At 35.2% G+C, this 24,670-nt stretch overlaps 3 protein-coding genes across 6 annotated transcripts; 2 read left to right on the forward strand and 1 right to left on the reverse strand.

Moving 5' to 3' along the window:
* The first annotated feature begins 1,174 nt into the window (after positions 1-1,174).
* Positions 1,175-16,775, forward strand: LOC136816427 (ATP-dependent translocase ABCB1-like). 4 transcript variants are annotated; one of them, XM_067072750.1, is made up of 21 exons: positions 1,175-1,308; positions 2,222-2,297; positions 2,623-2,987; positions 3,204-3,500; positions 3,732-3,848; positions 4,069-4,348; positions 4,646-4,771; positions 5,232-5,438; positions 5,813-5,983; positions 6,271-6,502; positions 6,832-6,989; positions 7,487-7,702; positions 8,031-8,132; positions 8,301-8,378; positions 8,622-8,705; positions 9,050-9,354; positions 9,788-9,928; positions 10,742-10,898; positions 15,229-15,630; positions 15,943-16,089; positions 16,468-16,775. In XM_067072750.1, the coding sequence occupies exons 1-21, from the start codon at positions 1,223-1,225 to the stop codon at positions 16,657-16,659; spliced, it is 3,939 nt and encodes a 1,312-aa protein (XP_066928851.1). In that variant the 5' UTR covers positions 1,175-1,222; the 3' UTR covers positions 16,660-16,775. The 4 variants fall into 4 exon arrangements, with proteins under 4 accessions (XP_066928851.1, XP_066928852.1, XP_066928854.1 ...); XM_067072751.1 differs by lacking the exon at positions 10,742-10,898 and adding an exon at positions 11,382-11,538 and having other exon boundaries at positions 16,468-16,706; XM_067072752.1 differs by lacking the exon at positions 1,175-1,308 and adding an exon at positions 1,928-2,005.
* LOC136816428 (uncharacterized) lies at positions 11,616-14,391 on the reverse strand. The gene is made up of 4 exons (XM_067072754.1): positions 14,227-14,391; positions 12,637-13,912; positions 12,270-12,526; positions 11,616-12,051 (listed from the first exon to the last, which is right to left on the reverse strand). The coding sequence occupies exons 2-4, from the start codon at positions 13,908-13,910 to the stop codon at positions 11,783-11,785; spliced, it is 1,800 nt and encodes a 599-aa protein (XP_066928855.1). The 5' UTR covers positions 13,911-13,912; positions 14,227-14,391; the 3' UTR covers positions 11,616-11,782.
* A 1,622-nt stretch (positions 16,776-18,397) lies between the features above and the next one.
* Positions 18,398-23,909, forward strand: LOC136816432 (probable transcriptional regulatory protein BLi02909/BL01150). The gene is made up of 7 exons (XM_067072757.1): positions 18,398-18,660; positions 20,742-20,854; positions 21,051-21,184; positions 21,583-21,632; positions 22,602-22,690; positions 22,969-23,049; positions 23,457-23,909. Exons 1-7 carry the CDS (start codon positions 18,429-18,431, stop codon positions 23,703-23,705), a joined length of 948 nt encoding a protein of 315 aa, XP_066928858.1. The 5' UTR covers positions 18,398-18,428; the 3' UTR covers positions 23,706-23,909.
* The last annotated feature ends 761 nt before the right edge of the window (positions 23,910-24,670 follow it).

Here is a 24,670-nt window from a genome sequence, read left to right on the forward strand (position 1 = left end):
TATATTTGTGTAATAAGTTAGTTTACATGTGTCTCTTGGGTCCTCTTTGTTTTGAGTGTCTTTTGTATTCCCAAATTGCGTTTTTTGTCATTTGTAATTCATTCCCTTAGGGAAAATGTTTATTAAAACTGTAATTTTGTACATAGATATCAGTTCAACACTACGAGTCGTGAGTTAGTGTCTTGTGTGTGAGAGGTGCGCTTTACTAAAGTTTAACTCACTGTGTGCCGTCATCCTATTTCGGTTCTATTTGGTTTTGTGGCATTTTGTTTAAGTTCAATGAATTGGTGTTTCCTTTTATATTTTCTGTTGCCCGTTATTCTGTTTGATTTCCTTAATATAAGTTAGGTTCCTTTTTGTCCATTAAAGAGCTAACACTAATTCTCCGATTGGTGTTAGCTATTTTGAGAGAAAACAAAAAATACTAAAAAGGATGCACTCAACAGTGAAAATTCACTAGTCTTGTTCTCTGTTACATTGATGTTTCATTTCTGTTGTTAAAATGCTTAGTTTAAGGAACCAAAAGTGCAGTTCTGTACTTGACTGATTGTTGTGATGCTAGAGTTTTTAAGATTACTCAACATGACATTACATTCTACAAAAGATACTAGCAAATTCAGATATCACATAGTGTGGACCCCCTTCTTTTGTAGCAGGATCCAACTTTTAATGAAAGGCTTTAGAGGGGGATACAGTTACATAAGACTTTATCTGATTAAGAGGAGGGTTTGAACATTAGGGCTTGGATCCCACAAAGAAAGAATATTCCAATAGACCTTTTTGCTTTTCCATCCACAATCTTGGATTGTATGCAAAAATACAGAAACGAAAATTCTACGGATTTTGTTGAAAAATAGTCAAAACAATGCAAGTCGCATGCAATAAAAATCTATTTCTCATTAGAACAAAAAAATATTTCTTAGTACTTACAAAACAGCAAAAGCTTTTTAAAAAGAGATTTTTAAAGTCCTATAAAGTGTATGCACTTTTTTCTGCTTCCATGTAAACACCTTCAGAGTTATCAGAGTGATCCCCTCTACAATTATCCAGCATGGCATTAAAAAGGAGTGCACACGTGAATGTAACTAATTTGATAGTTTTTCCGTTGTCTTTGTAATATTTTGAACTACTTTCTCATCTTTGTAAGCTCGTATTATTTTTTTGAATTGTTTTCAGATACAAAAATATTCATAAAGTACATTTGATTAATAATAAATTATAGATGGTGGGAGTTAGTGATGTGGAAAATGGAGGCGTGAACTCTGACCCTCCGCCAGTTGTAATAAAAAATGGAAAATCTTCAAAATTGTAAGTACCCCAATTTGTTGAATATTACTTTATGTAAATTTTTAACACATCTAAGAACTATATTTAAATGTTACAACAATAAAATTCAAACACTTAATCTTAGATTAACTTACAGTACTTGGCCCTTTGCAAAAAAGAAGCAATTACTGGTTAGATTTGGTCATGGCACATATATACATAAATAAAGATGTTTCATTTGTAACTCTAAACTACTTTTCTCTGTAATAAAACTTTCAGGTTTCAAAGTTTATAATTTTCTTTATTTGAGTGTGAAATAAAGTTGAATGGATTTCGTATAAGTGTAACTCACTTTACATGTAAGAAAACTCAGGTTTGATTAAGTATATATATTTCTTTTTTTATCAACTTTACCAACTTTCTTTGAGTCTATAAGGAATAATATTTATTGAAATTCATATAAATGTTTGTTTTTCATATTTTTTTGAAATAGTATGATAGAAACATGTTTTAAACATTGTTGCTTTTATTCTAGACTGTTTGCAATGGATCAAAAAGAACTTTTTGATTATTAATATTAAGAAGCTATGGTCAGTTAAAAAGGGCTTTTTGTGTTATTATAATAAATGATAAGCAGATTTTTTTAAGAGAAGGAGTTTGTCTTCATCTTCCCTGCTCTAGTTTTCTTCTACAAAATGGAAGCTAAAAGCCCTTTAATGGGTGCCTCTAACAATCCAAGGTATTTTTTATTTTCATTTTAAATTTTTGTTATATGCCTTTTAAGTTAAGGTTATATCCAAGGAAATCATTGTTCCTGCAACTGCAAGTTTCATCTATAGATGAATAAATTGCATGAACTAATCCTTAAATGAGGGTTTTTGGGAAATCTGGGTAACTTACGAACATAATTTTCTTTTGATTTTTGGTACCTAATTCAATTTTTGGTATTTTTTAGAGATGAAGCAGAAGGTAGCAAAGATGAGAAGAAGGAAAAAGAAGCTCCACCTGCTCAAATCTCATTTGGACAATTGGTAAGCAATGCAATTTTGAAATTTTTAAAAGTTTAGTCAAATATCTTCCTCCAGTTAAGTTCTTTTAGTCCTGTATTTTAGTTTCCAGTTTAAAAATTGAGTTGACTTGAGACCAATTTTATTACAATAAGGTCATACAACCAATAAAAGGAATACTCAATTTAGTTGAGCATTTTTGCTTGATAGCATGAAACTTAATCTAATATATAAAATTAATCTGATATTTTGGAACAATTGGTTTTGGAAGAAATATATTTTACTAATTTGAATAATTTTATTTTTCTATTTATTTTCTAATCTTTATTTTCATGTTTCCAATTTTTAGTTCAGCTATGCAGACTCTGTGGACTATTTATTGATGACAGTTGCCACCATTGCATCTATTGGGAATGGGATTGCTCAACCAGCTTCTTTTGTTGTCTTTGGTCAGCTGATTGAAAAGTTTGTTAAATTTGGAGCCTCGCCAGGTGCTTTTGACATTTCAGATGATATGAAGGACTTTGCAATTATTTATGTTATCATCGGTGCTTGCATGTTTGTTTGTTCGTTTTTCCAAGCCGGTTTCTGGTCCATGACATCCATTCGTCAAATTCACAAGATCCGGTTATCATTCTTTGACTCAATTTTACGTCAAGATATTGGTTGGTATGATGTTGAAGAAAGTGGAAGTTTAACCACGAGATTAACCGAGTAAGAAAATTTAAAAATGTGTCTGCTTTCTTGCTTGAGTCCAAAACAAAAGCAGAGTGATAGGTGTTTTTATTTGGCTCAGCTATATATTTGATTAATAGATTCATTTTTTATGTAATTTAATTTACATTAAAAATTATTAAATATAATATTTTGTTTTATATCTTCATAATCCAGCATAATCCCATTTTTAATGTAATTTTTTTTTCATTTCAGCGATTTAATCAAGGTGCAAGCTGGTATGGGTGAGAAAATTGGAATGGCTTTACAAGCTTTAGCCATGTTCTTTGGTGGATTTGGTATCGGTTTCTTTTACAGTTGGGAGTTGACTCTGGTCATCCTGGCTGTCACTCCAGCACTGATCATTGTTGGTGCAATTTTTGGCAAAATTATGGGGAATATGAGTGAATCGGAACAAACATCATATGCAGAAGCTGGAGGAATAGCAGAAGAAGCTTTTAGCTCCATTCGAACTGTGGTGGCTTTTTGTGGTGAACAGGATACCATCAAAAGGTTTGTCTCAACTGCTGAGAGTTCACTTCTATTGGATGATGATATTCCTTCCTTGTTTGTTTAATCAAGTATCCTCTTAATGAAAGTATTTGCAAATGAAATAAAAAATATGATCTAATTTGACTGTTTGCTAAGAGCGATAGCGAGTAGAATTCTTTAAATTGCCAAAAAAATAATTTTAAGAAAAGAAAAAGCTTTATGAATTATTACTTCCTTCCTTTTTTTTTTCAGATACTCTGAGAAACTGAAGGACGCTGAACGAGCTGGTGTAAAGAAAGCTCTTTTATTGGGTGGATCAATGGGTGCATTCCATATTGTCATATTTGGATGTTATGCTCTAGCTTTCTGGTAAGATTGGCTTTTTAATTTCTTTTTAAACACATAATTCCCTATGAGTTTTAAAAATATCAGTCCTAAGTACTTAGAAAAGTACTTGCAGTAATTTAAAAGAATCAGCAAAGTAAGTTTCCTCTTTTCACTTCTCTTTTTGAAACTTTTATTAATTAAAGAGATAGTTTCGACTTGTTCTACAAGCAAACTTCCAATTTGACATTCCATTCAATTATAGGCATGGTTCCCAAATGGTAGCTGATCTTAAAATCAATGCTGGGGAACTTCTTATTGTGTTCTTCTGTGTTATGATTGGAGCAGCTCAATTGGGTCAAGTTGGACCAAGTTTTGAGGCCATCTCCGTATCTCGTGGTGCAGCTTTCAAAGTGTTCGAAATCATCAAAAGAGTTCCAACGATAGATTGTACCAGTGATAAAGGAACCAAATTAGAGTCTGTCACTGGCAATATTCAATTCAATGATGTCCATTTCCATTATCCTTCAAGAGAAGAAATGAAAGTGAGTTTAATTTCCCTAATCAGAGCAATTTTGTTGGAGTTGAAATATACAGTATTCGGATAAAGATACGTTTTTAAGGTGGTTAAGCACCACACGACTGGGCTCTTCGATTCCCCGCTCTTTTCAAGTTCCCTTCAGTACATAGCTAGCTCAGCCGGCTGGCAGTGAGCCCCATGAAAACAATCGTAAGAATATCTTAAAGTACTAAAGGTATTCGTGTTTTAATGAATTTTTGAATACTTCCTTTCAGAATTTAAATTTCTGTCTTGATTAATCTATAATAAAACTTCAATTTAGATTCTTGATGGTTTCAACCTCACCATAGAAGAGGGGACAACAGTTGCTTTGGTTGGTGAATCAGGCTGTGGCAAAAGCACTTGCATCAAACTCGTGCAACGATTTTATGACGTCATGCAGGGATCTGTATGTCTATCTCTTCGTTTAATTCCTCTAAGTTTTTCATTTCTCATAATGCAATCGAACTTTTTAGTTATTTATCTTCAATTTTCCTCAATTCAAATTTACAGTTGACTTTATCTGATTCGATTTTTAAGGGACCAAAAATTTTATTCGAATTAGAGAAAGATTCGAAGAGTAGAGGTTCGAATTAGAGAGAGTTGACTATTTTCTTTCACTAACATGATATTTAGATAGTGTCGTTTATAATCATCATGCACAATCTACGAATATGTTTTGGCCCTCACATTTTGGGACGAGATGGAGTTTTTAAAAGCTCTTATTTGATTTGGTTGGTCGTTAACCAGTAAAAAACAATTTAATTACTTTTTTTAAAGAACGCGTCATTTTTATTACTTCAAATGACCAAAAAGTATCTCATATGTAAATTTTCTTTGTTCCTCACATTTTCTTAACTCACTTACAGGTGACCTTGGATGGTCATGACCTGAAAACGTTGAATGTGAACTGGCTCCGGAAAAACATTGGTGTGGTCAGTCAAGAACCAGTCCTGTTCGATATGACCATTACAGAAAACATCAAGTTTGGAGCTATCCATCAAGCAACTCAAAATGAAGTCGAAGAAGCTGCAAAAATGGCCAATGCTCATGATTTCATCTCTAAACTGCCCAACGTAAGAATGGCATCTATGCTTACTGTTTGATCATATTATCTTCTTTAAATCGTGATATCCGATTTTTGGAAGACTCTGATATGAAGACAGTATGAAATATTCGTCCTAGCCTTCAGTCAAAAGTGAATTAAACTTCTCTTACCTCTTCAAGATAGCCAATAACACCAGGTACTAAAAAAAATATTATTTTAAGGACATGTCAACGATTCGAGGAAAAATTACGCAGCAAATTTGTACTTTAAACAACACTTTAAATCCAGGCAAAATATTTTTTGGCACAATATTGTTTTAAGCTTTCGTTCGGGAAGCTATTGACCGTTTTAATAAGGGACGAAGTGCTTTGTTATTTGTGACTTCCTTCCTTTTCTTTCCAGAAATATAACACGAATGTCGGTGAAGGTGGAGCACAGCTCTCTGGAGGCCAAAAACAAAGAATTGCCATTGCAAGAGCTTTGATTCGTAATCCAAAGATCTTATTATTTGATGAAGCGACTTCAGCTCTTGATACTGAAAGTGAAGCCATTGTACAGGCTGCTCTTGACAGGGTGAGTATCCCTCTACATAACGTTCTTGACGCTGCCTCAAAAATACTGCATTTTATATCATAGTGTGCTGCTTTCAAGAATTTTTAAAATATAGACTCAAAATAATAACTCCTAAAAAATAGACTGATTTACTCCCTAGCAATTTGTAGACACCTTATTTCAGCGGAATTGACTCGCAAACAAATATCGGTGAAATAATGCACTATATAATATTTTCGATTAGAATTTCTTTCGGTCAAATTTCCAAGGAACTGTCTCATAAAAAACGTATTCCGCTCATTTTACAGGCTAGTAAAGGACGAACAACAATCATTATTGCTCATCGCTTATCGACCGTCCGAAATGCAGACAAGATTGTTGCAGTCAAAGAAGGAAAAGTTGCAGAGCAAGGAAAGCATGATGTTTTGATGGCGGCAAAGGGCGTTTACCATCAGTTGGTGCTGTTACAAACTATGGTGGAAGAAGTCGCTGGTGAATTGGATAGCGAAGAATTGCAAAATATGAGCGAAGCAGAGAAAGGTATACAATGGAAACTCTTTAATTCGAACTTCTATAAATAGAACATCTCCTTAACTGGGAAAATTTTCTCATATCTCAATTAACAAATTCCCATTACTCGAACAAATTTGTGTTTCCCGCCCCGTGCGTGTTCGAGTTATAAAGACTCTTTAGTTTTCGTTTTCCTTTGAAAGTTTAGCAGATGACCTTCAAAATCTCTGCCTGTTTGTTCAAAGATTTTGACGCTCCCCTGGTGACTCCAATCTAGCTACTGAAAATTACTTTAAAACCAAATTATCAAAAACGAAACGTGAATACTTAAATATATTCTTTCCTTTCAACAATCTTAGAAAAAGCAGTACAAGCCAAATTAATGCGAAGTCTTTCCACGTTATCAAATGAGAGTGATGAAGGCAAAGTACTGGCTGATAAGTTCCAAAGACAACTGTCCTCAGAAACTTCAATCCGAAAATCGCTTAGAAACAAGAAGGAAAGTGATCTCGCTGTGGTAGGTATCTTAAGGACTGTTATGATTTGTTTGCGGAATGTTATGATCTGTTTGCGGAATGTTGCTGACGCGGTCTATTGTCCAGGCCTCAATCTTATTCAACAAGTTTAGATTAGGTATCTTGGTAGCCCGGGGTCCACTTAAAGCTTTTTGAAAGACTGGATGGCGCGATTAAGCCGGTAGTATATGGTAATATGCTTTTGCTTAGGCGGACTTTAAAACAGTCCGCCAGATTTTTGTTGTTTTTGGAAGGTAAAAACAGTACAAAGCAATGTTTTTATTTGAGAAAAAGGGATTGCAAATCTGTTATTGATGTTTGTTTCTCGTTTTTTTCTCATTACATCTTTCAATTCCAAGTAGTTTTTTTGTTATTTGAATTTTAAACATTCTTTTTCAAAATGGCGACCTCTCCAAACGCTCCTAGTCTACTCCACTGGACTCAGCGTCATCAAAAATTATCAAAAAGCAATGTTTCATGTTTTCTTTTTCCCTTACAGAGCCCAAAGAAATCTGGTCACTCAACAAAAGAGGATGCATTAAAACCAAGTGAAGAAGAAGAAGAAGAGGAGGATAAACCAGAACCAGCTCCCATGGGACGAGTCATGAAACTGAACGCTCCTGAATGGCCCTACATGGCGGTGGGCTCGTTCTTTGCTGCACTTGTCGGAGCTTTCCCTGTGCTCTTTGCTTTCATTCTCAGTGAGCTCATCGAAGTAAGTGTTCGAATGTTTAGAATTATTACATTAAACTGCTGTAATTTTTTTTTAATTGATTTTATATGTGGGTGTCTTTCTCGAATTAGCATTTTCACGATTTTAAAGAATTGAGCAATACTTTTTTATCTAGATGCACAAATTTGTATTTTGGGCCTCTTATAATTAGCATGCACTTTCACATTATTATGGGAAAATCATAATAAAAGCGTGTAAATTAGTTGTTTCATTCCAAAACGAGGCTCGTAATATTTTTTCCTAAGCAGATAGGAGGGCTGTCTTCGGATATTGTGCCTACATTTCATCATTATGGAATTTCTCCTTTTAGGTGTTCGCCAACCCACCAGAAAAGATTCGAGAAGATTCCAAGCTATGGGCCCTGTTATTTTTGTGTCTTGGATTTTTAGATTTCTTTGGCTTGTTTTTCTCGGTAAGTAGAAGGTCTTGTTCCGATTAAAAAATGTTTGAAATATGTTGCTTGTTTATTTTTACATGTGCGGTTACTTAGGTTTGAATGACTTGATTATTTCCAGAATAATCTTTAATACATTATTCCGTAGATGGCTGCATACTGATTTCCCTATCTTTCAATTTTCAGTCTTATCTTTTCGGAAAAGCTGGAGAAGTGTTGACAACGAGACTGAGAACAAAGGTTTTCACTGCTTTACTGAGACAGGTATGTTATGTCGGTCTAATTACAAATATTTGTCTGAATGTTGGAATATTCTTCGCCAAAGCTTTATAGTTCTCTGCATTGAGTGTTAAATAAGCAATCAAAGCGGTAGCCTTTGTTTGCCCTTACGCAAAATTAAGCATTTTAAGAACAATTTAGCTTGAAATTAGACAACCGATGCTGACTGATCAGTATCTACAACCACATTGGACGAATTTTAAACCTTCTTCCGTTTTCTATGAGCAGAACATCTCCTATTTTGACGACCCGAAGAATGGAACTGGTCACTTGACTGCTCGTCTTGCTACTGATGCTAGTAACGTCAAAGGGGTAAGAATTTTTTTGTTTCGGTATAAAAATATTTTGAAATATTTTGAATTATGATCTGTAGCTCTCTTTATTTTGACCTTCCTCGAGAACTTTTGAATATGAATTGTATTTGAGATAGATAAGACTCAATATTTTGTACAAACAATTTTTATTTACATAAATGGTGTGTACGCTACTGATGTACAAAATATAGTTTTTATAACCTCTTTTAAATTTATGTGGTCGCTTTGAATATCACTGCTTAAATAAATCTTATCGGACTTATTTTTTTTTCTGTATTTGAGATATTGGCATCTATTTAAAATTCTTTATAAAATTGTATTTTCTCCACTTGTTTCTGACAGGCGACGTGTTCCCGATTGAACATCATGATTCAAACCATCGTGATGGGAATCACAGCTCTCACTATCGCGTTCTACTACAGTTGGAAGTTGACCCTTCTCATCCTTGGGTTCGGACCTCTCTTAATCTTCGCCGGTGCCGCCCACATGAAAGTCTTCACTAACTTTGCTGCTGATGAAAGCTCCAATCTGATTGATGCCAGTGCCATAGCAACGGAAGCCATTATGAATATCAGGACAGTGGCTTCCATTGGCAAAGAAAAATACTTTTTAGCAAAATATGAAGAAAAGTTGGATGAACCATTCAAGTAAAAGTTTTCAAATTTAATAATCATATAATACTCATAGATTCTGACGCTCTAAGGGTAGATACTCTGTTAGTTGGAAATGAGAGGTTTTAAAAGAGGAGTTACCATGTTTTGTTTGGGCGTCTTTACCATTAATTTTGTGCAACTTCTCTTTTCACTTTAGCCCTTACAGAATACTAAAAAACTAAAAGATTATTCTTCGAATAATTTCTTCATATGTTTCTTTCAGATTCTTTGTATAAATACGCAAATTCTACAACGTAACTTGTTGTAATCAAATTTCCAAAAAATAACGCTTTTCAAATTCCTCAAAACCGCAAAATTAAGGTGCAAAAACAGTAAAAGCCTTCTAAAAACTGGGGTCCACCACTGTACTTTTTTCAGGTTATTTCTATTCAAACAGTAATCACGCTTTTGCACGCTTTTTTCATAGGAAATCTGTTCGTAACTCTAACATTTTTGGTTTGACGTTTGGCACATCGACTTCACTGATGATGTTGGCCCAAGCAGCTGCTTTTGCTCTTGGTGGAAAGTTGGTGCAGGATGGTGATCTGGTCTTTGATGATATGTTCAAGTATGATTATCTTTGTCCTTTTCTTTATGTGTTATAAAACTAGACGTTACTGCACAAGCATAGTTGTTTCGAGTTAATAAAAAACAGAGAGAACAACATTGGGCTATTGCAGAAAATATTTGTACCCCCTATGTTGAGGTCTTTTTTAGGAAAGGTTACCCCTTGTTTTGTTTTTCTAATTTTTCAGGGAACCTCTTGAATCTTTGTTCTCTTTTTCGGACGAACCTGGATTTTCCACCTCATTTTACTGACCGCCCTGGATTTTCCACCTCATTTTACTGACTGTCCTGGATTTTCGACCTCATTTTACTGACCACTCTGGATTTTCGACCTCATTTTACTGACCGCCCTTGATTTTTTCACTCGAAAAACCAGACCCCTGGATTTTTTGTTTTCCAGACAACCCTGGACGTCACACCTCCTCAAAATAAGGGGTACAGACTATTTCTGAAACAGCCAATTTCCTTAAAATTGAAGCAAAAGCTTGTGCCATCATCAGTGCTACAGATCGTTGTTTTAATTTTAAGACTCAAAGGGCAATAAATGACGTGTCTTAAAAAGAGTATACAAGATGATAGTACAAATGTTTTATCTAATTTGCAAATAAGAATTTTTAGCTGATTTGGGTATAAAAAGAGGAAAGTCTAACTTAAATTTGGTCTAAAAAAATTCAGTAACAATGTCTCAACAAACCTCTAGATTTTTATACGCATCCGGCCTTTTGAAAGAAAAAACATTTTAGCCTTCAGTAACACTATCATCAGCGAAGAGAAAACTTCTAAGACTTTTTAACTGTGTTGTACTTTTTTCCAGAGTAATTCTATCCACAGTTTTCGGTGCTATGATTGCTGGTCAAATAGCATCAATGGCTCCAGATTATTTGGCAGCAAAGGTGTCAGCAGCTAGATGCTTTGCTATCCTCGACCATGAACCAGAAATTGATTCATACAGTACTGAAGGCAAAAAGCTGGTATGCTCGTTATTATGTCACTGTCGCTTTCAACTGTACCGTCAAAATTAAAAAAAAACTTTTCAGATTTTTCTCCTAAATGTTGGTAGGTCTAAGATAAGTTAGTGATTTGTAAAAGATGTTAAAGTTTATTAGATTTTCAGATATTGTTCAGTTCATCAAGTCTGAATAAACAGTTTGACCGTAGGTTGAAAAGATAGTGACATAAAACGAACAAGCGAGATTACAAGCTTCTTGAGTGCTCTATGAAATTCAAGTTCTTTTAAGACATGCACAGTAAAGCCTGTTCGCTTTGAGTATATACTCATTTTTACTATCATATAGAAACGATTTCAGTTTAATTCGATTAGTTTTCTCTGAGATTGTTTTCACATGGTAGCAAAAACGAGTGCATTATAAAGGCGAGTGGACTTTATTTCATTCTATAGCTCATTTTCATTCAGACTTTGAAATTAGGTAAGTTATTTTCTTGCTTTTTCGCAGGGTAGTTTTATCGACAGTTTTTGGAGCTATGATTGCAGGAGAGATTGGATCAATGGCACCAGATTATGTTGCAGCTAAAGTGTCAGCGGCTAGATGCTTTCAGATTTTAGATCTAAAACCAGAGATAGATTCGTTTAACAATGAAGGCAAGATATTGGTAAGTCTTTATGGAGATTGAAGGATGCAAGTTTCTTTTAGAAGGGGAGGGGAGCAAGTGTAACTGTAGTCTTAGGATGGTATTTATTGATAATGTTCTTTTCTCCCTTCTGAAATTATTCACTATCTACTTTGGAATTGGTCTTCGCAAATTACTACTAAATAATTGTAAAATAGATACAAATCGGTCCACTCTAATTAAAATACTAAATCTAATTTGTTAAATTAAAATTGAAGATCTTCCGTTAGCCAAAAACTGGTTTTCTTTCGTTCTCAGGGATTTTTGTAATCTCACCAAAAGTAATTTCGTACTCTGCGATTTGAACGCCCTTGAAAACTCCACTCATTTCTTGAGTAGACTCGGTACCGTCAAAATAGACCTTGGTTACCGTGGCAATGTACGGGATATCCGCTTTGTATTGGTTGCCAACGATGTAAGCAGTGCTCCTTGAATATGGTGGAAGAACAATCTCGGCAGTTACCGAATCTGTCTTGGTCACTGTCTTCGACTTTCCTATTTGATTGAAACAGACAAAGTAACTAGGGAGTCTTTTTTTAGATTAAAAATCTTTTGTTAAGAGACCTTGCTAGAGAAAAACACTGACTGTGTAGCTTCAAAGAACACAGGAGAATGGATAGGGAAAGAGCAAGATGATAATTTGAGAAAAATGTGTCGCGTCCTTTTCTTTCTTCAGAACATTATATAAATCTTGGAAAAAATGGAAAACTAACCTGTTGTATAACTCTTGCTTGTTTCAAAATTCGTGGTGACTGAGAAACCACCACCTCCGATGATTGGGACATCACCAGATACTTCCATACTAAGCCCAAAAGAAATTGATCTACTCATCTCGAAAGATGATGTTTTCGAAGTTTGTACTTCGATTGTTCGGCCACCTTTTTGCTCCTTTGAACTCATGTTGTTGACTACGGTCGGGATAATTTCTTGTGGTGCCTTCCCTGAGATCTTCTTCTTCGACAAGTCGTATCTAAAGGAAAAGTAGACCAATGAAATATTTTTTTTTAAATGAAACACACAAAGTTACAATACACTTTGTCTCAAAGTTTTTGAAAAAAAAAAAATTCATATAAACGTTACCTCATATTCCTCAACTTGATTTCGCGAATTGGTTTTTCGGCATAATAAGTTGTGTCTGACTTCTTCAGTATGAAAGGTGCATAATGTGGCGTGCCATGGTGACCCACTTTAGAACCCATGCCTCTCGTGCTTTGTAATAATCTGTTGCCACGGGTTATTGCTTCGAAGAAAGTTACATCTGTATCGGATCCACTTCCTTTATCATTCCAAACCCATTGCCAATTTGAAGCTGCTGTGTATGCTGCATATTTTGAACGAACACAGTACATTTCACCTCCCTTAGGATAATGGCCTCCAGTTGCTATATCACCAAGGGCAACGTAACCACTGGGGCAGTTAGCACGCCATACTTTCACACTCATGTCAGCCCCTGATCCTTTATCGCTCCAAATCTGACGATAGCTGATTGGTTGTTTAAGATCACCGCTGTCGGGATCACTCATTTGTACCAGGTAGCCCACTCTGGGTCTGCCATGTGTACGGACTACCATATCACCAACTGGATAATATCCATTACGCTTATTTGCCCTCCATATGGTACAGTCGTGGTCTGCATCTGAGCCACGGTCGCTCCAAATCAAATCCAATTTGGTTTGCTCATAAATGTTCAGTGGTGTTACGGCGACAGCGGGTAGGCTCCATACATCTTTCACTAGGTCGCTGGCTTTTAAGAGGTAAGCAGCTGCGGTCGGACTTGAGTGGTAGTTGGTTGTAACCAAGAAGTTTCCACCGTAGATCCCGGAAGAGTCTCCACCTTTACGGACAACCCTCCAAAATGCACCGTCCAAATCTGAATCAGACCCTTTGTCATTATACTCGTCGATGACACCAGCTGAAGTGACGTATTGGTGTCCAACACAGCAATACTTGGATGCATCGGGATGGTGGTGGTGGTTTGGCATGGCTGCAGCCCCAAGACACCTGTATCCTCTAGGAGGGTTCATTCTCCATACACTGACACTCATGTCAGCACCTGATCCTTTATCTGTCCAGATCTTCGTAAAACTGGCGGGGTGTGCTAATGCTCCAGCTTTCTTAGCAGTGACGAGTAAAGCTTTGACGTTGGGACGACTATGACTTCCTTTCGCAACATCCCCCAAAGAGCAAAAGCCAGTCTGGAAATTTTTCACTCTCCATATTGAACCATCTTTGTCGCCTTTTGATTCTTTGTCAGACCATATTAACTGGTAATCGTCTGTTTGTCGATATGCAATGTCTACGCCTGCGCCTGATGCAATGAAAAGCATCAAACATAACGTGACGGCGTTCATCATTCCTGGAATAGATAATTTATGCAGTGTTTATACGAAGGATTAAGCTATCTTTGTTCAGCCAGGATGGCTCCCATGAATAGTGTCACGACTGTTTTCATTCTCTGATGATCTCATTCTTTGTTGTCAAGCGCTTCCCTTTTATAAGCGCCACAGTGAAAGAGCGTGGTGTTACCAAAAATAAGTGCCATAATTATTTGAGGAAATATTGTTTGAACACATTTCTCGTGGTCTATCGCAACATGCTCAACCTGAAGTTAATTCATTGTTAGTATTACTGTTTCTCAGGACAAACAAAATTCCAAAGGAATTACCTTACCTCTTGTTTTTCCGTCCCCAATCTTTGTTTTTCTATCAACTTATTTTCTTCTGATGAATTGTGAAGTCCTCATGATGTTTCTCCACGATATATAGGATGCTTACAACTTCTTTACCAGTCCCAAGCAACACAATATCTATATATGCAAAAGGCCTGGTACTAGCTGTGCAGGTACATGTGCAAATGTTTTCTTAGATTCAAGCTCTTTCGAAACCTCACAATTTTTCCGGTTTGGATTTTACTTCCTCTGTTTCACTCTCTTTTTCTCGGCTCACCTTTTCGACAGAAATCCAGAGATCTTCGAGGGATTGACTGAAATAATTTTCTAGGAGTAATTCCCCTCCATAACATCACGAGTACGGGGAGTTAGCCTCCTAATATGCATATATAGGCTTTACTTGAAAGGTGACTTGGTCGTAGGTCTCGCCAGGACTAATATCCAAGCTCCCTCTCTAGGGAATTCTAAGGGGTGGTTCCTTCTAAGACTCGTCTTAAAGTTGAAAATCTAAAAAAATCGTCAGGGAAAATGGTCTTCAGTTTGTTCAAGAATCTCGCTAGTACGCTTTGACTCGAGGAATTAGTAATGCAAAATATAAAGTAATATACTTTCGAAACCAAATTATTTTCTTCCTTTGTGGAAAACTTTCCGCATGTCGTTGTCCCAATATTTGCATGCGATGTACCTTTGATTACTGAACGAGAAAGGAAGATAATTACAATCAGTCCAGATAAATCTAGTAAAGAAATTCTATCTGAACATTAAGTACTGACAGTTTTTTTACTTTGAAACTCATCAATGAAATCAATCCTGAAGATCTAACTTTCCAAAAGGATTAAAAGCCCTCCTCGTGTAGTCTATAAGGGAGAATAGACAAAGACTAGAACTCTTGACCTCATACTGTATATTGACTTTGTTCCATTTCGCATGCTACTTGTTTTTTTTAGCCGTACTTCTCAAAAACCCCAAAATGATTTTTTTTACCCATAATTCTTTGATCATAGGACAATGTGAACGGAAACATAAATTTTCAAGACGTCGCTTTCAACTATCCCAACCGACCCGATGTCACAGTACTCAAATCTCTAAGCTTCGATATCAAATCGGGTCAGAAGATCGCCTTGGTTGGCTCCTCTGGTTGTGGTAAGAGTACCAGCATTGGGCTCCTAGAGCGATTCTATAACCCCAAAGAGGGTCGTATCAGTATCGATGGACATGAGGTGAAATCTTTCAATTTGAAATGGTTGCGACAACAACTTGGATTGGTTTCACAAGAGCCTGTCCTCTTCGCTAGAAGCATTCGGGACAACATTGTGTATGGTTTGGATCGACAAGTTTCCGATGAAGAGATTACCAAAGTTTGTCAAAATGCAAACGTTCATAGTTTTATACATTCTTTACCAATGGTAAGTTGTTTTTTTTTTGCCATATATCTCGCTCTGGGTTGCGGTAGGAATTACCGAAAAAAATTTCATATTATTATTTTGGATATATAGTGAGGGTTGCATCCGCTAAGGGGTCATTGCCTGTGGTTTTGTAGAAGTCTGTGATTCAGGCCAGAGACTCTTGGTAGCCTGCAATGTCATTCCGAATTCAGGTATTTCAGGGTAATTTTCTAAGCTTGCTTCCTACTGTAGGGTTGAAGTATTTTTATCAACGAGAACATTTTTCGCTTGGCATGTTAAGTATAATTTTTTTTTCTCTACAACAAATTTCAGGGTTACGATACGTTGGTTGGTGACAAAGGAACATTGATATCTGGCGGACAAAAACAACGTATAGCAATCGCCCGTGCGCTCATTCGCGACCCAAAGATCATGTTATTAGATGAAGCTACTTCAGCTTTGGACTCTGAGAGTGAAAAGGTAATAAACAGGCACCTGAATATTTTGTGGTATTATATTAATCTATTTTCTTGAAGGGAAAGACTTTTTCCTTCGAGTTTTCACCTAAAGATTGCTCGAAAAATTGACAGTCCTCACATTTTGATACACAGTGCCTTTGAAGAAAGAAATATACTTATTAAAAGTAATACCTTGTTGAAAAGATAATTTTGAGTGAATGAATCAAAACTTACAGATTTTCCAAAAAATCGAAGATGGCGATGAGAATGCCTCAAGTGAAGATTCAATTGGACCAATTGAATTAAATCTTCATTTTCAAAGTTTTTAAAACAAAAATAAGTCCTCCAGGGTTGAAACCTTTCTTCTTTTAACATTTGAATTCCATGCTTTCTATTACAGATTGTACAAAATGCGTTAGACGTTGCCATGGAAGGCCGGACCTCCATTATTATTGCTCACAGGTTGTCAACTATTCAGAATTCTGACGTCATCTGTGTCATCCAAGATGGTGGCGTGGTTGAGATGGGAACGCATCAAGAGTTGATTGCTAAAAAGGGTGCATATTACAATCTCAATCAAGCTCAACTTTAAAACGAAAATTTAATGATAGTTTTAATTTTTTGATTTGGTTTGTAATTACTTTTTCCCCGTTTATATTGGTTACTCCAAGTGGATTAAATTTCGCGTGGATCAATTATCGCGTGTTTGACCCTTCTCGTAAAATTTACTTTCGCACAAACTTTTAAATCTAAAGCGCTTAGAAAAATGAAAGAAATAGGGCCAAAAAAGTACACGCGAAAATTAATCCACTCTTGCTATGTTCCCTAAATTCTTGCATCAAGCCCTTCAAATTTCTTGGGAAGTCAGATTGGCCCCTTTTCCTAAATATATTTTACTAATTTCCTAAAAAGCTCATTTTTGAGAGTACCGAATTCGTGGAGAATTTACAGGAAAATTTTTCTGAAAAATGTCGGTGCCTTGCTAGCGTTCTAATTTTTAATGATACTGTAGTTCAAAGGTTTTATAAATTCTGTTTTAGTTTAAAGTTTTTAAATTCTGTTTTAGTTTAAATATTCATAATTAATGAAAGATTTTGTATATACTTCATGCGTGTGTATCATACAATAATTACACGTTTGTCTTTATTGATTATTAACTTGTTTATTAGTAATTTAGAATTATTTGTCCTTTATTTTTTTGATGGAGCTGTTTTCCTTATTTTGAGCATATTTATTGATTTTTGACCTTCTTTAATCTCCCAGTCTAGTTCTTTTGATATCACGAGATAATGTAGCAGCCTGTAAAGTTAATGATATATTTCCATGATTTTATACATTTTGCTCCTTAATTTAGGGGTTAAGATATTTATTTTGTCTTTTTATCATTTCTTTAACCTATCAAGTTAATGTACCATACAATTCTTTTGATATTTAAATTTTTGGTATTAAGTTTCATTTTTAGGTTATAGGGTCAGTTTCTAACTATTTCCAGTCCTTTCGCTTTAAGTGTGCACGCTTTCCAACTAGGGTGTGGAAACCACTCTTAAGAGAATTGCTCTAGTCACGGTGACATGGTTTTCACCTGTTAGCAAAGAGTGCACTCTTTTGTGAATAGAGTACTTAATTATGTTCTATAAATTTAAATCTTTCCACAAACTAGTAAAGAGGCCCCCGGGGGCACCGCCTTATCACGCCAAATAACGGCAAAAAGATTTTGCGATCACATCCGAAAAAAATCTAATCATGCAAGTGGAATGAAAAATACTTCGAAAAATACTTCACCTATACACGTATTCAAGTAATGTTGCATTTGTCATTTTTCTTTCCTCTCATTGAAACTCTCAATGGAGGAAACCTCTGGCTCGACCAATATCCTATGATCATTTTATGCGCCTTAGTATTTAGACTTGTATTCGATCTCAGATTCTGTTCATCTAATTAATTTTTTAGATTTCTTCGTTTATTAGAATTTCTATTATATTCATATATTATTATATGCCATATTATATTAAAAGATTCTATTTTAATCCTTCCATATTTACATAATACTTATTTAGTTCATTTTTGAAAAGTTCAGGATTTTATATGAAAAATGTTTGATAATACATAATACTTTTAAAGTTCGTCTCACGTATTTTTTCTGCAACTCTGACCACCCCCTTCCTTGGCTAAAAACAAAATGATGCCACCTCTTTTAGAAAACAAGGAAACTAACATGATCCCGCTTTCAGAATTAGTCTGATTGATCAGTTTGGCAATCTTTTATGGACAATATCTACACATAACTGAATTTGATTTCCTTACTAGTGGCATATCGTTTTATCTTTTAGACTAAAAAATACTAAAGAAAAAAAACATTCAATGGTATTACTCAAAATCCTGAAACCAATTCAAACACCACTGTTATGGCGTAATTTACAAATACAAAATGGTACTTTAGCTGTGGTGACAACCTGCTTGTTATGTCAACAGCAGAAACGTTATGCAGGCCATTCGAAATGGGCCAACATCAAATTCAAGAAAATGCACAAAGATAATGCAAGGGCCAAAGTTTTCGGACAATTATCACGTGAGATCATACAAGCTGTTAAAGGTAAGGTAGTAAATATTCTTCATTTGACGAAAACTAGGCAAATAGTACTGGGTACTTGGTGCTGGTTTCGAGTAACGATATGAGGTAGAATCTGGTCATTTTGTGTCTCGTTTTAAGAAAACTTTTACTTGTTTCGAGTAACGATATGAAGTAGAAGCTGGTCATTTTGTGTCTCTTTTTAAGAAACTTTTACTTGTTTCGAGTAACGATATGAAGTAGAATCTGGTCATTTTGTGTCTCTTTTTAAGAAAATTTTTACTTGTTTCGAGTAACGATATGAAGTAGAATCTGGTCATTTTGTGTCTCTTTTTAAGAAAACTTTTACTTGTTTCGAGTAACGATATGAAGTAGAATCTGGTCATTTTGTGTCTCGTTTTAAGAAAACTTTTTACTTGTTTCGAGTAACGATATGAAGTAGAATCTGGTCATTTGTGTCTCGTTTAAGAAACTTTTACTTTTTTAAGAAAATTTTACTTGTTTCGAGTAACGATATGAGATAGAATCTGGTCATTTTGTGTCTCGTTTTAAGAAAACTTTTACTTGTTTCGAGTAACGATATGAAGTAGAATCTGGTCATTTTGTGTCTCTTTTTAAGAAAACTTTTACTTGTTTCGAGTAACGATATGAAGTAGAATCTGGTCATTTTGTGTCTCTTTTTAAGAAAATTTTTACTTGTTTCGAGTAACGATTTGAGATAGAATCTGGTCATTTTGTGTCTCGTTTTAAGAAAACTTTTACTTGTTTCGAGTAACGATATGAAGTAAAATCTGGTCATTTTGTGTCTCATTTTAAGAAAACTTTTACTTGTTTCGAGTAACGATATGAAGTAGAATCTGGTCATTTTGTGTCTCGTTTTAAGAAAACTTTTACTTGTTTCGAGTAACGATATGAAGTAAAATCTTCTCATTTTGTGTCTCGTTTAAGAAAACTTTTACTTGTTTCGAGTAACGATTTGAGATAGAATCTGGTCATTTTGTGTCTCGTTTTAAGAAAATTTTTACTTGTTTCGAGTAACGATATGAAGTAAAATCTTGTCATTTTGTGTCTCGTTTTAAGAAAATTTTTACTTGTTTCGAGTAACGATATGAAGTAGAATCTGGCCATTTTGTGTCTCGTTTTAAGAAAACTTTTACTTGTTTCGAGTAACGATATGAAGTAAAATCTTCTCATTTTGTGTCTCGTTTTAAGAAAACTTTTACTTGTTTCGAGTAACGATTTGAGATAGAATCTGGTCATTTTGTGTCTCGTTTTAAGAAAATTTTTACTTGTCTCGAGTAACGATATGAAGTAAAATCTGGCCATTTTGTGTCTCGTTTTAAGAAAACTTTTACTTGTTTCGAGTAACGATTTGAGATAGAATCTGGTCATTTTGTGTCTCGTTTTAAGAAAATTTTTACTTGTCTCGAGTAACGATATGAAGTAAAATCTGGTCATTTTGTGTCTCTTTTTAAGAAACTTTTACTTGTTTCGAGTAACGATATGAAGTAGAATCTGGTCATTTTGTGTCTCTTTTTAAGAAAACTTTTACTTGTTTCGAGTAACGTGTCTCATTTTGTGTTTTTAAGAAAACTTTTACTTGTTTCGAGTAACGATTTGAGATAGAATCTTGTCATTTTGTGTCTCGTTTTAAGAAAATTTTTACTTGTTTCGAGTAACGATATGAAGTAGAATCTGGTCATTTTGTGTCTCGTTTTAAGAAAATTTTTACTTGTCTCGAGTAACGATATGAAGTAGAATCTGGTCATTTTGTGTCTCTTTTTAAGAAAACTTTTACTAGTTTCAAAGCTCTATCAAAGCTCTCATAAATTTTATCTTTTGTTGTAGAATGGGCCGTAAATTGTTCTCTAAAAGATTTCACACTCTTGAAACTTCGTACTCAATATTCCTTTCTTGTGAGTTATCTCTGTTAACCATAATCATTTTTCGACAAATCTGATCCGAAAAGTTCCATCTGTTTTGAGCTTGTCCAGAGGTTGTATTTAGCAGAGAACACCAAATCGAAGTGATATAACAAAACACGATATGTTCTCCAAATTTTCGGGCAGTGAAGTTAAATTTTATTTTGTTTTCAATATTTACAGAGAAAGGTGCTGATCCAGTTTACAATGCGAAGTTAGAGGGTCTGGTGTTGAAAGCAAGATCCTCAAGCATGCCAAAAGAACGCATCGAAAATTCAATCAAAAATGCTTTAAGGGTAATATATCTTTTCATGGTTTGTCAGGAGAATCTTCAAGGTTTTATCGAGATCCTCTATCTCGAGTTCGAAAGGGACCGAAAATTGGTTCGAACTTTCGAGATATAGAGAGGAATTTAACCTATAACAATGTTTAAGCAACTGGCCTTCTTCAATTAAGATATTCCACTCGAAATTACATCTCCATCTTTCCCAGAGCTCTGACGAGAAAGCCACGCAATCGCTATTTCAAGCAAGGGGACCCATGAAATGTGGTCTTATGATCGACGTCTTGGCGCCAAATGTCATTCGAACGAAAAACGAAATCAAAACAATCCTAAAGAAGAACGAGTAGGTATCCGTTTTCTTGAACAGGGAGTGGTCAAGCACGTGATTGCTACCGTAGTTGTAAACAAAATCAGCCGACTGCACGAAAATATGTTTTTTTGTTTAAAGTACACGACACCAACTCTCAATTTGACACCACGCATCGATTACAATTATGTGCCGTATCAAAATAAAAGACTTTGCGTAGAAATTAAAAATTGTAACAAATCTACAGCCTTGTGAATTACTTGCGTGTATTGTATTTGACCTATAATGTGTAGACAGGGAAAGTTGCCTTTTTTATGATTACTAAACCACCTGTACCCATAAGATGGCAGAAAAAGATTTTCTGACACCGCCTCCAACAAGCATCAGTAATACCAAAATACCCAACCAATCGTTCCCTCTTTATTTTATTTCAGTGCGACATTCATTTCTGACGGGTCTGTTGCCTTCATGTTCGATCACAAAGGTACGATTAATTATCAATATTCCTAATTCACCATCTGTTTTAATTTGACCTGATCTCTACAATCTCTATTGTTTAAAAATATAACAACGAGATTGGATTCATCCTTAAAATGTCGTCAAAACTGTTTTCGGTTTCTATCTATGACAGTATGGATATTTTTCGTTTCGGAGAAGTACTCACTCGAAATCGTAATATTTTAGCTTTGGAAAAAGAAAAATAAGTTTGGGCTTTTCTGTAGGTTCTGTCTTCTTAGCGTTCCGGACGGATAATTTTTATCGGATCGCAAAAAGTTGCCTAATTTATTTCATTTATTTCATCCTAAAACACGACTGACCGGTTATCATCCGTTAGAGTCAGGGTTGGAGCTTGAGATTATTTCGGTATTTAGTCCTTTTGAATTGCGGAATGTGTTGAGCTACGACGGTATCAAAACTTAAAAGATTTTAGAAAATGAGAAATAAAGTCTCAGACAGGCATAAAGCCGACCATGCTGCCGTTAAAAATTATGCTGAAAAACCTTAAATTTGCCTGGGAAGAGTTTAAAGCGGGCTACACAGCGATGACATCATTTGTCTAATTTTTCATTTTCGACGTCAGAAGTTTTGTTCACTTGTCGCTTGTTTTTTCGCTATTTTTTGCGTTTTTTTTAAGTGGCTGGCTCCGAAAAACCCTTGAGCTTTTGGACAGTTCAAGAATTGTTTCCACAAAGAGCCACTAAAATCAATCGAAGCTTAAGGAAACGGTTAACAAACACAATAATGACCGTTTCTTTCGGCTTGTACCGAGAAATATTGCTCTCGTTCAGGTACAGCCCTCACTAACCGGTCATCATTGTATTAATTAGTAATGGTTTTGGCTCATATACAAAATATATGATTGTTTTTGATTCACGAATCGTTTCACTAATGAGATTAAGACCCCGGTTATCTTTCTCCAACGCCTAAGACATTGTGATTGTTTTATTTGCAGGTGTAGTGACGATCAAAGATAAATTGTCCAAACCTAAGGACGGTCGTGATGACGTTGAAGTGGTGACTGATGAAAATGCTATCGATCAAGTATATTGAATTTGATAGTGTACCTTTATTAAATTTTACAGTTGAGAGCCTTCGACTTGAAACACGATTGTTGAAAGTTTTTTTTCAAATAAGCTATTAAAGAAAGGGATTAGTGGTTCAAATCTGTCCTCTATGGATAAATGAAAGATGCATCGATACATCGATTTAAGTTCATTCATTGGCTTAAAGTGTCTTCCAGATTTTTGTGGAGTTGCTTTCACATAGGTGCAAAAAAGAGTGCACACTTAAAATGAATTGAATTTCTTTCTTTCGTACAGGCGGAAGAGATAGCGATCGAAGTAGGTGCAGAAGACGTCCATTTTACGTACAATGAACAGCTTGATCAACGAGTCATTCAGGTATGAATTCTGCATCCTCTCTACAATACATATTTAATCTCATTGATTGGACAAACCACTGAGCATTGTTTCAGCTCATTTGAAATTGAGTGTTTAGTTGAAGTCATTAAATAAACGGAAAGCGACCGTAGTGCAGTGGTAGAGCATCCGACTATAGTGCGCCAGGTTGTGGGTTCCTACCCCCAGCCAGGTCATACCAAAGATTCCCAAAATGGTACTTGCTGCCTCTCTGCTTGAAACTCGGCACTTAAGAGAAGGATCAAGGGTAAGTGGAAAGAGTGGCCCTATCTTCGGATAGATAGCTATCAAAAGAGCCTTCTGATCGCATCCGACTGCGGTAACAGACTTACTTACTACAAGCGGAAAGCAAAAGATGGAATCTCATCGACTTCTTTCATCTCTCATAGTTCTTATGTCAACCATTGGAGATTCAAACCATTCGTAAGGAGATGGAAGAAAATCACCAGCCACTTGAAATCTTATCAACTGATGTCCAATATCTCGCCAAATCATTGGTTGATCTTGATGAACACAATATGACTCAAGCAGATCGATTGATTGAACTGTTAACCAATCACCCTGATGTTCTCAATGTTTATGATAATATAATTGGGTATCCGAGCTCTACTATCAAAATTGACCAAATTTTCACCTAGAAATTACATGAGCATTGTATCGAAAAATGCCAATGAAGTCATTCCAAAGTACAACAAAATGCAAACAATGCACACTAATCTATCAATCAATCAACTAAAAAAATAAGAATAAAATAATAATTTTCAATTTTTATACTTTATACTTAAGTAAAGGTAATGCAATGAAATTTTATCAAAATAAATTAATTCTAAGAATTTTTATCGATGAACAATACAAGCCCGACTCAAGTGGTTTTCTGCTCGAATAACTGAGTAACGAATCGAAACTGAATTTTGAACCAGTAAAATTTTGCTTGAGAAAGGCTCAATATCAGCATGATCTTGTCATTTCTGTAAATCTTAGGTGGAGGTTATTCCTTATTTGTTTTTTTTTTTTTGTTTTTTTTAATTTAAGTTTTATTTTCTTATAAAAACCATTTAGGGTATCTCTACTCTGGCAATAAATATTTTTCAAAAATAGAATCACTCATTCCCACCATTTTTACGAGACGTGCATTTTTATTCAAAATTAATTTGTAGCATGAAATTTTATTTTCAACTGATGATCGTCTCCACGGCGTGAAACTATTAGTATTGAAATAAAACACATCAACTTCATTTGACAATAATATAGCATAATATTATAGATTTAACGATGCGATTAACTTGAGTGGAATAATTTCGATAGGATTAAAATTCCTTAAAGAGCGATTTATAGTTTACTAAAAGAATACCCCTGTGTGACTCGCTTGGACCCGCTCTGGAAAATTTGCCCAAAATTTCGTACTGGTGGATAAAATACCCTACACTTTCAGCCCCACACGGGTATTAACTCGCTTGGACCCGCTCTGGAAAATTTGCCCAAAATTTCGTACTGGTGGATAAAATACCCTACACTTTCAGCCCCACACGGGTATTAACTTTGGTTTCATCCCCACTTAAAATTCAAAAAAAACCTGCCCTCCAAAATAAAACCAATTCCCACT

Source organism: Clytia hemisphaerica, unplaced genomic scaffold (genome assembly GCF_902728285.1).
Source record: "Clytia hemisphaerica strain Z4C2 unplaced genomic scaffold, Clytia hemisphaerica genome assembly, whole genome shotgun sequence".
In the NCBI taxonomy this organism is placed as follows: Eukaryota; Metazoa; Cnidaria; class Hydrozoa; order Leptothecata; family Clytiidae; genus Clytia; species Clytia hemisphaerica.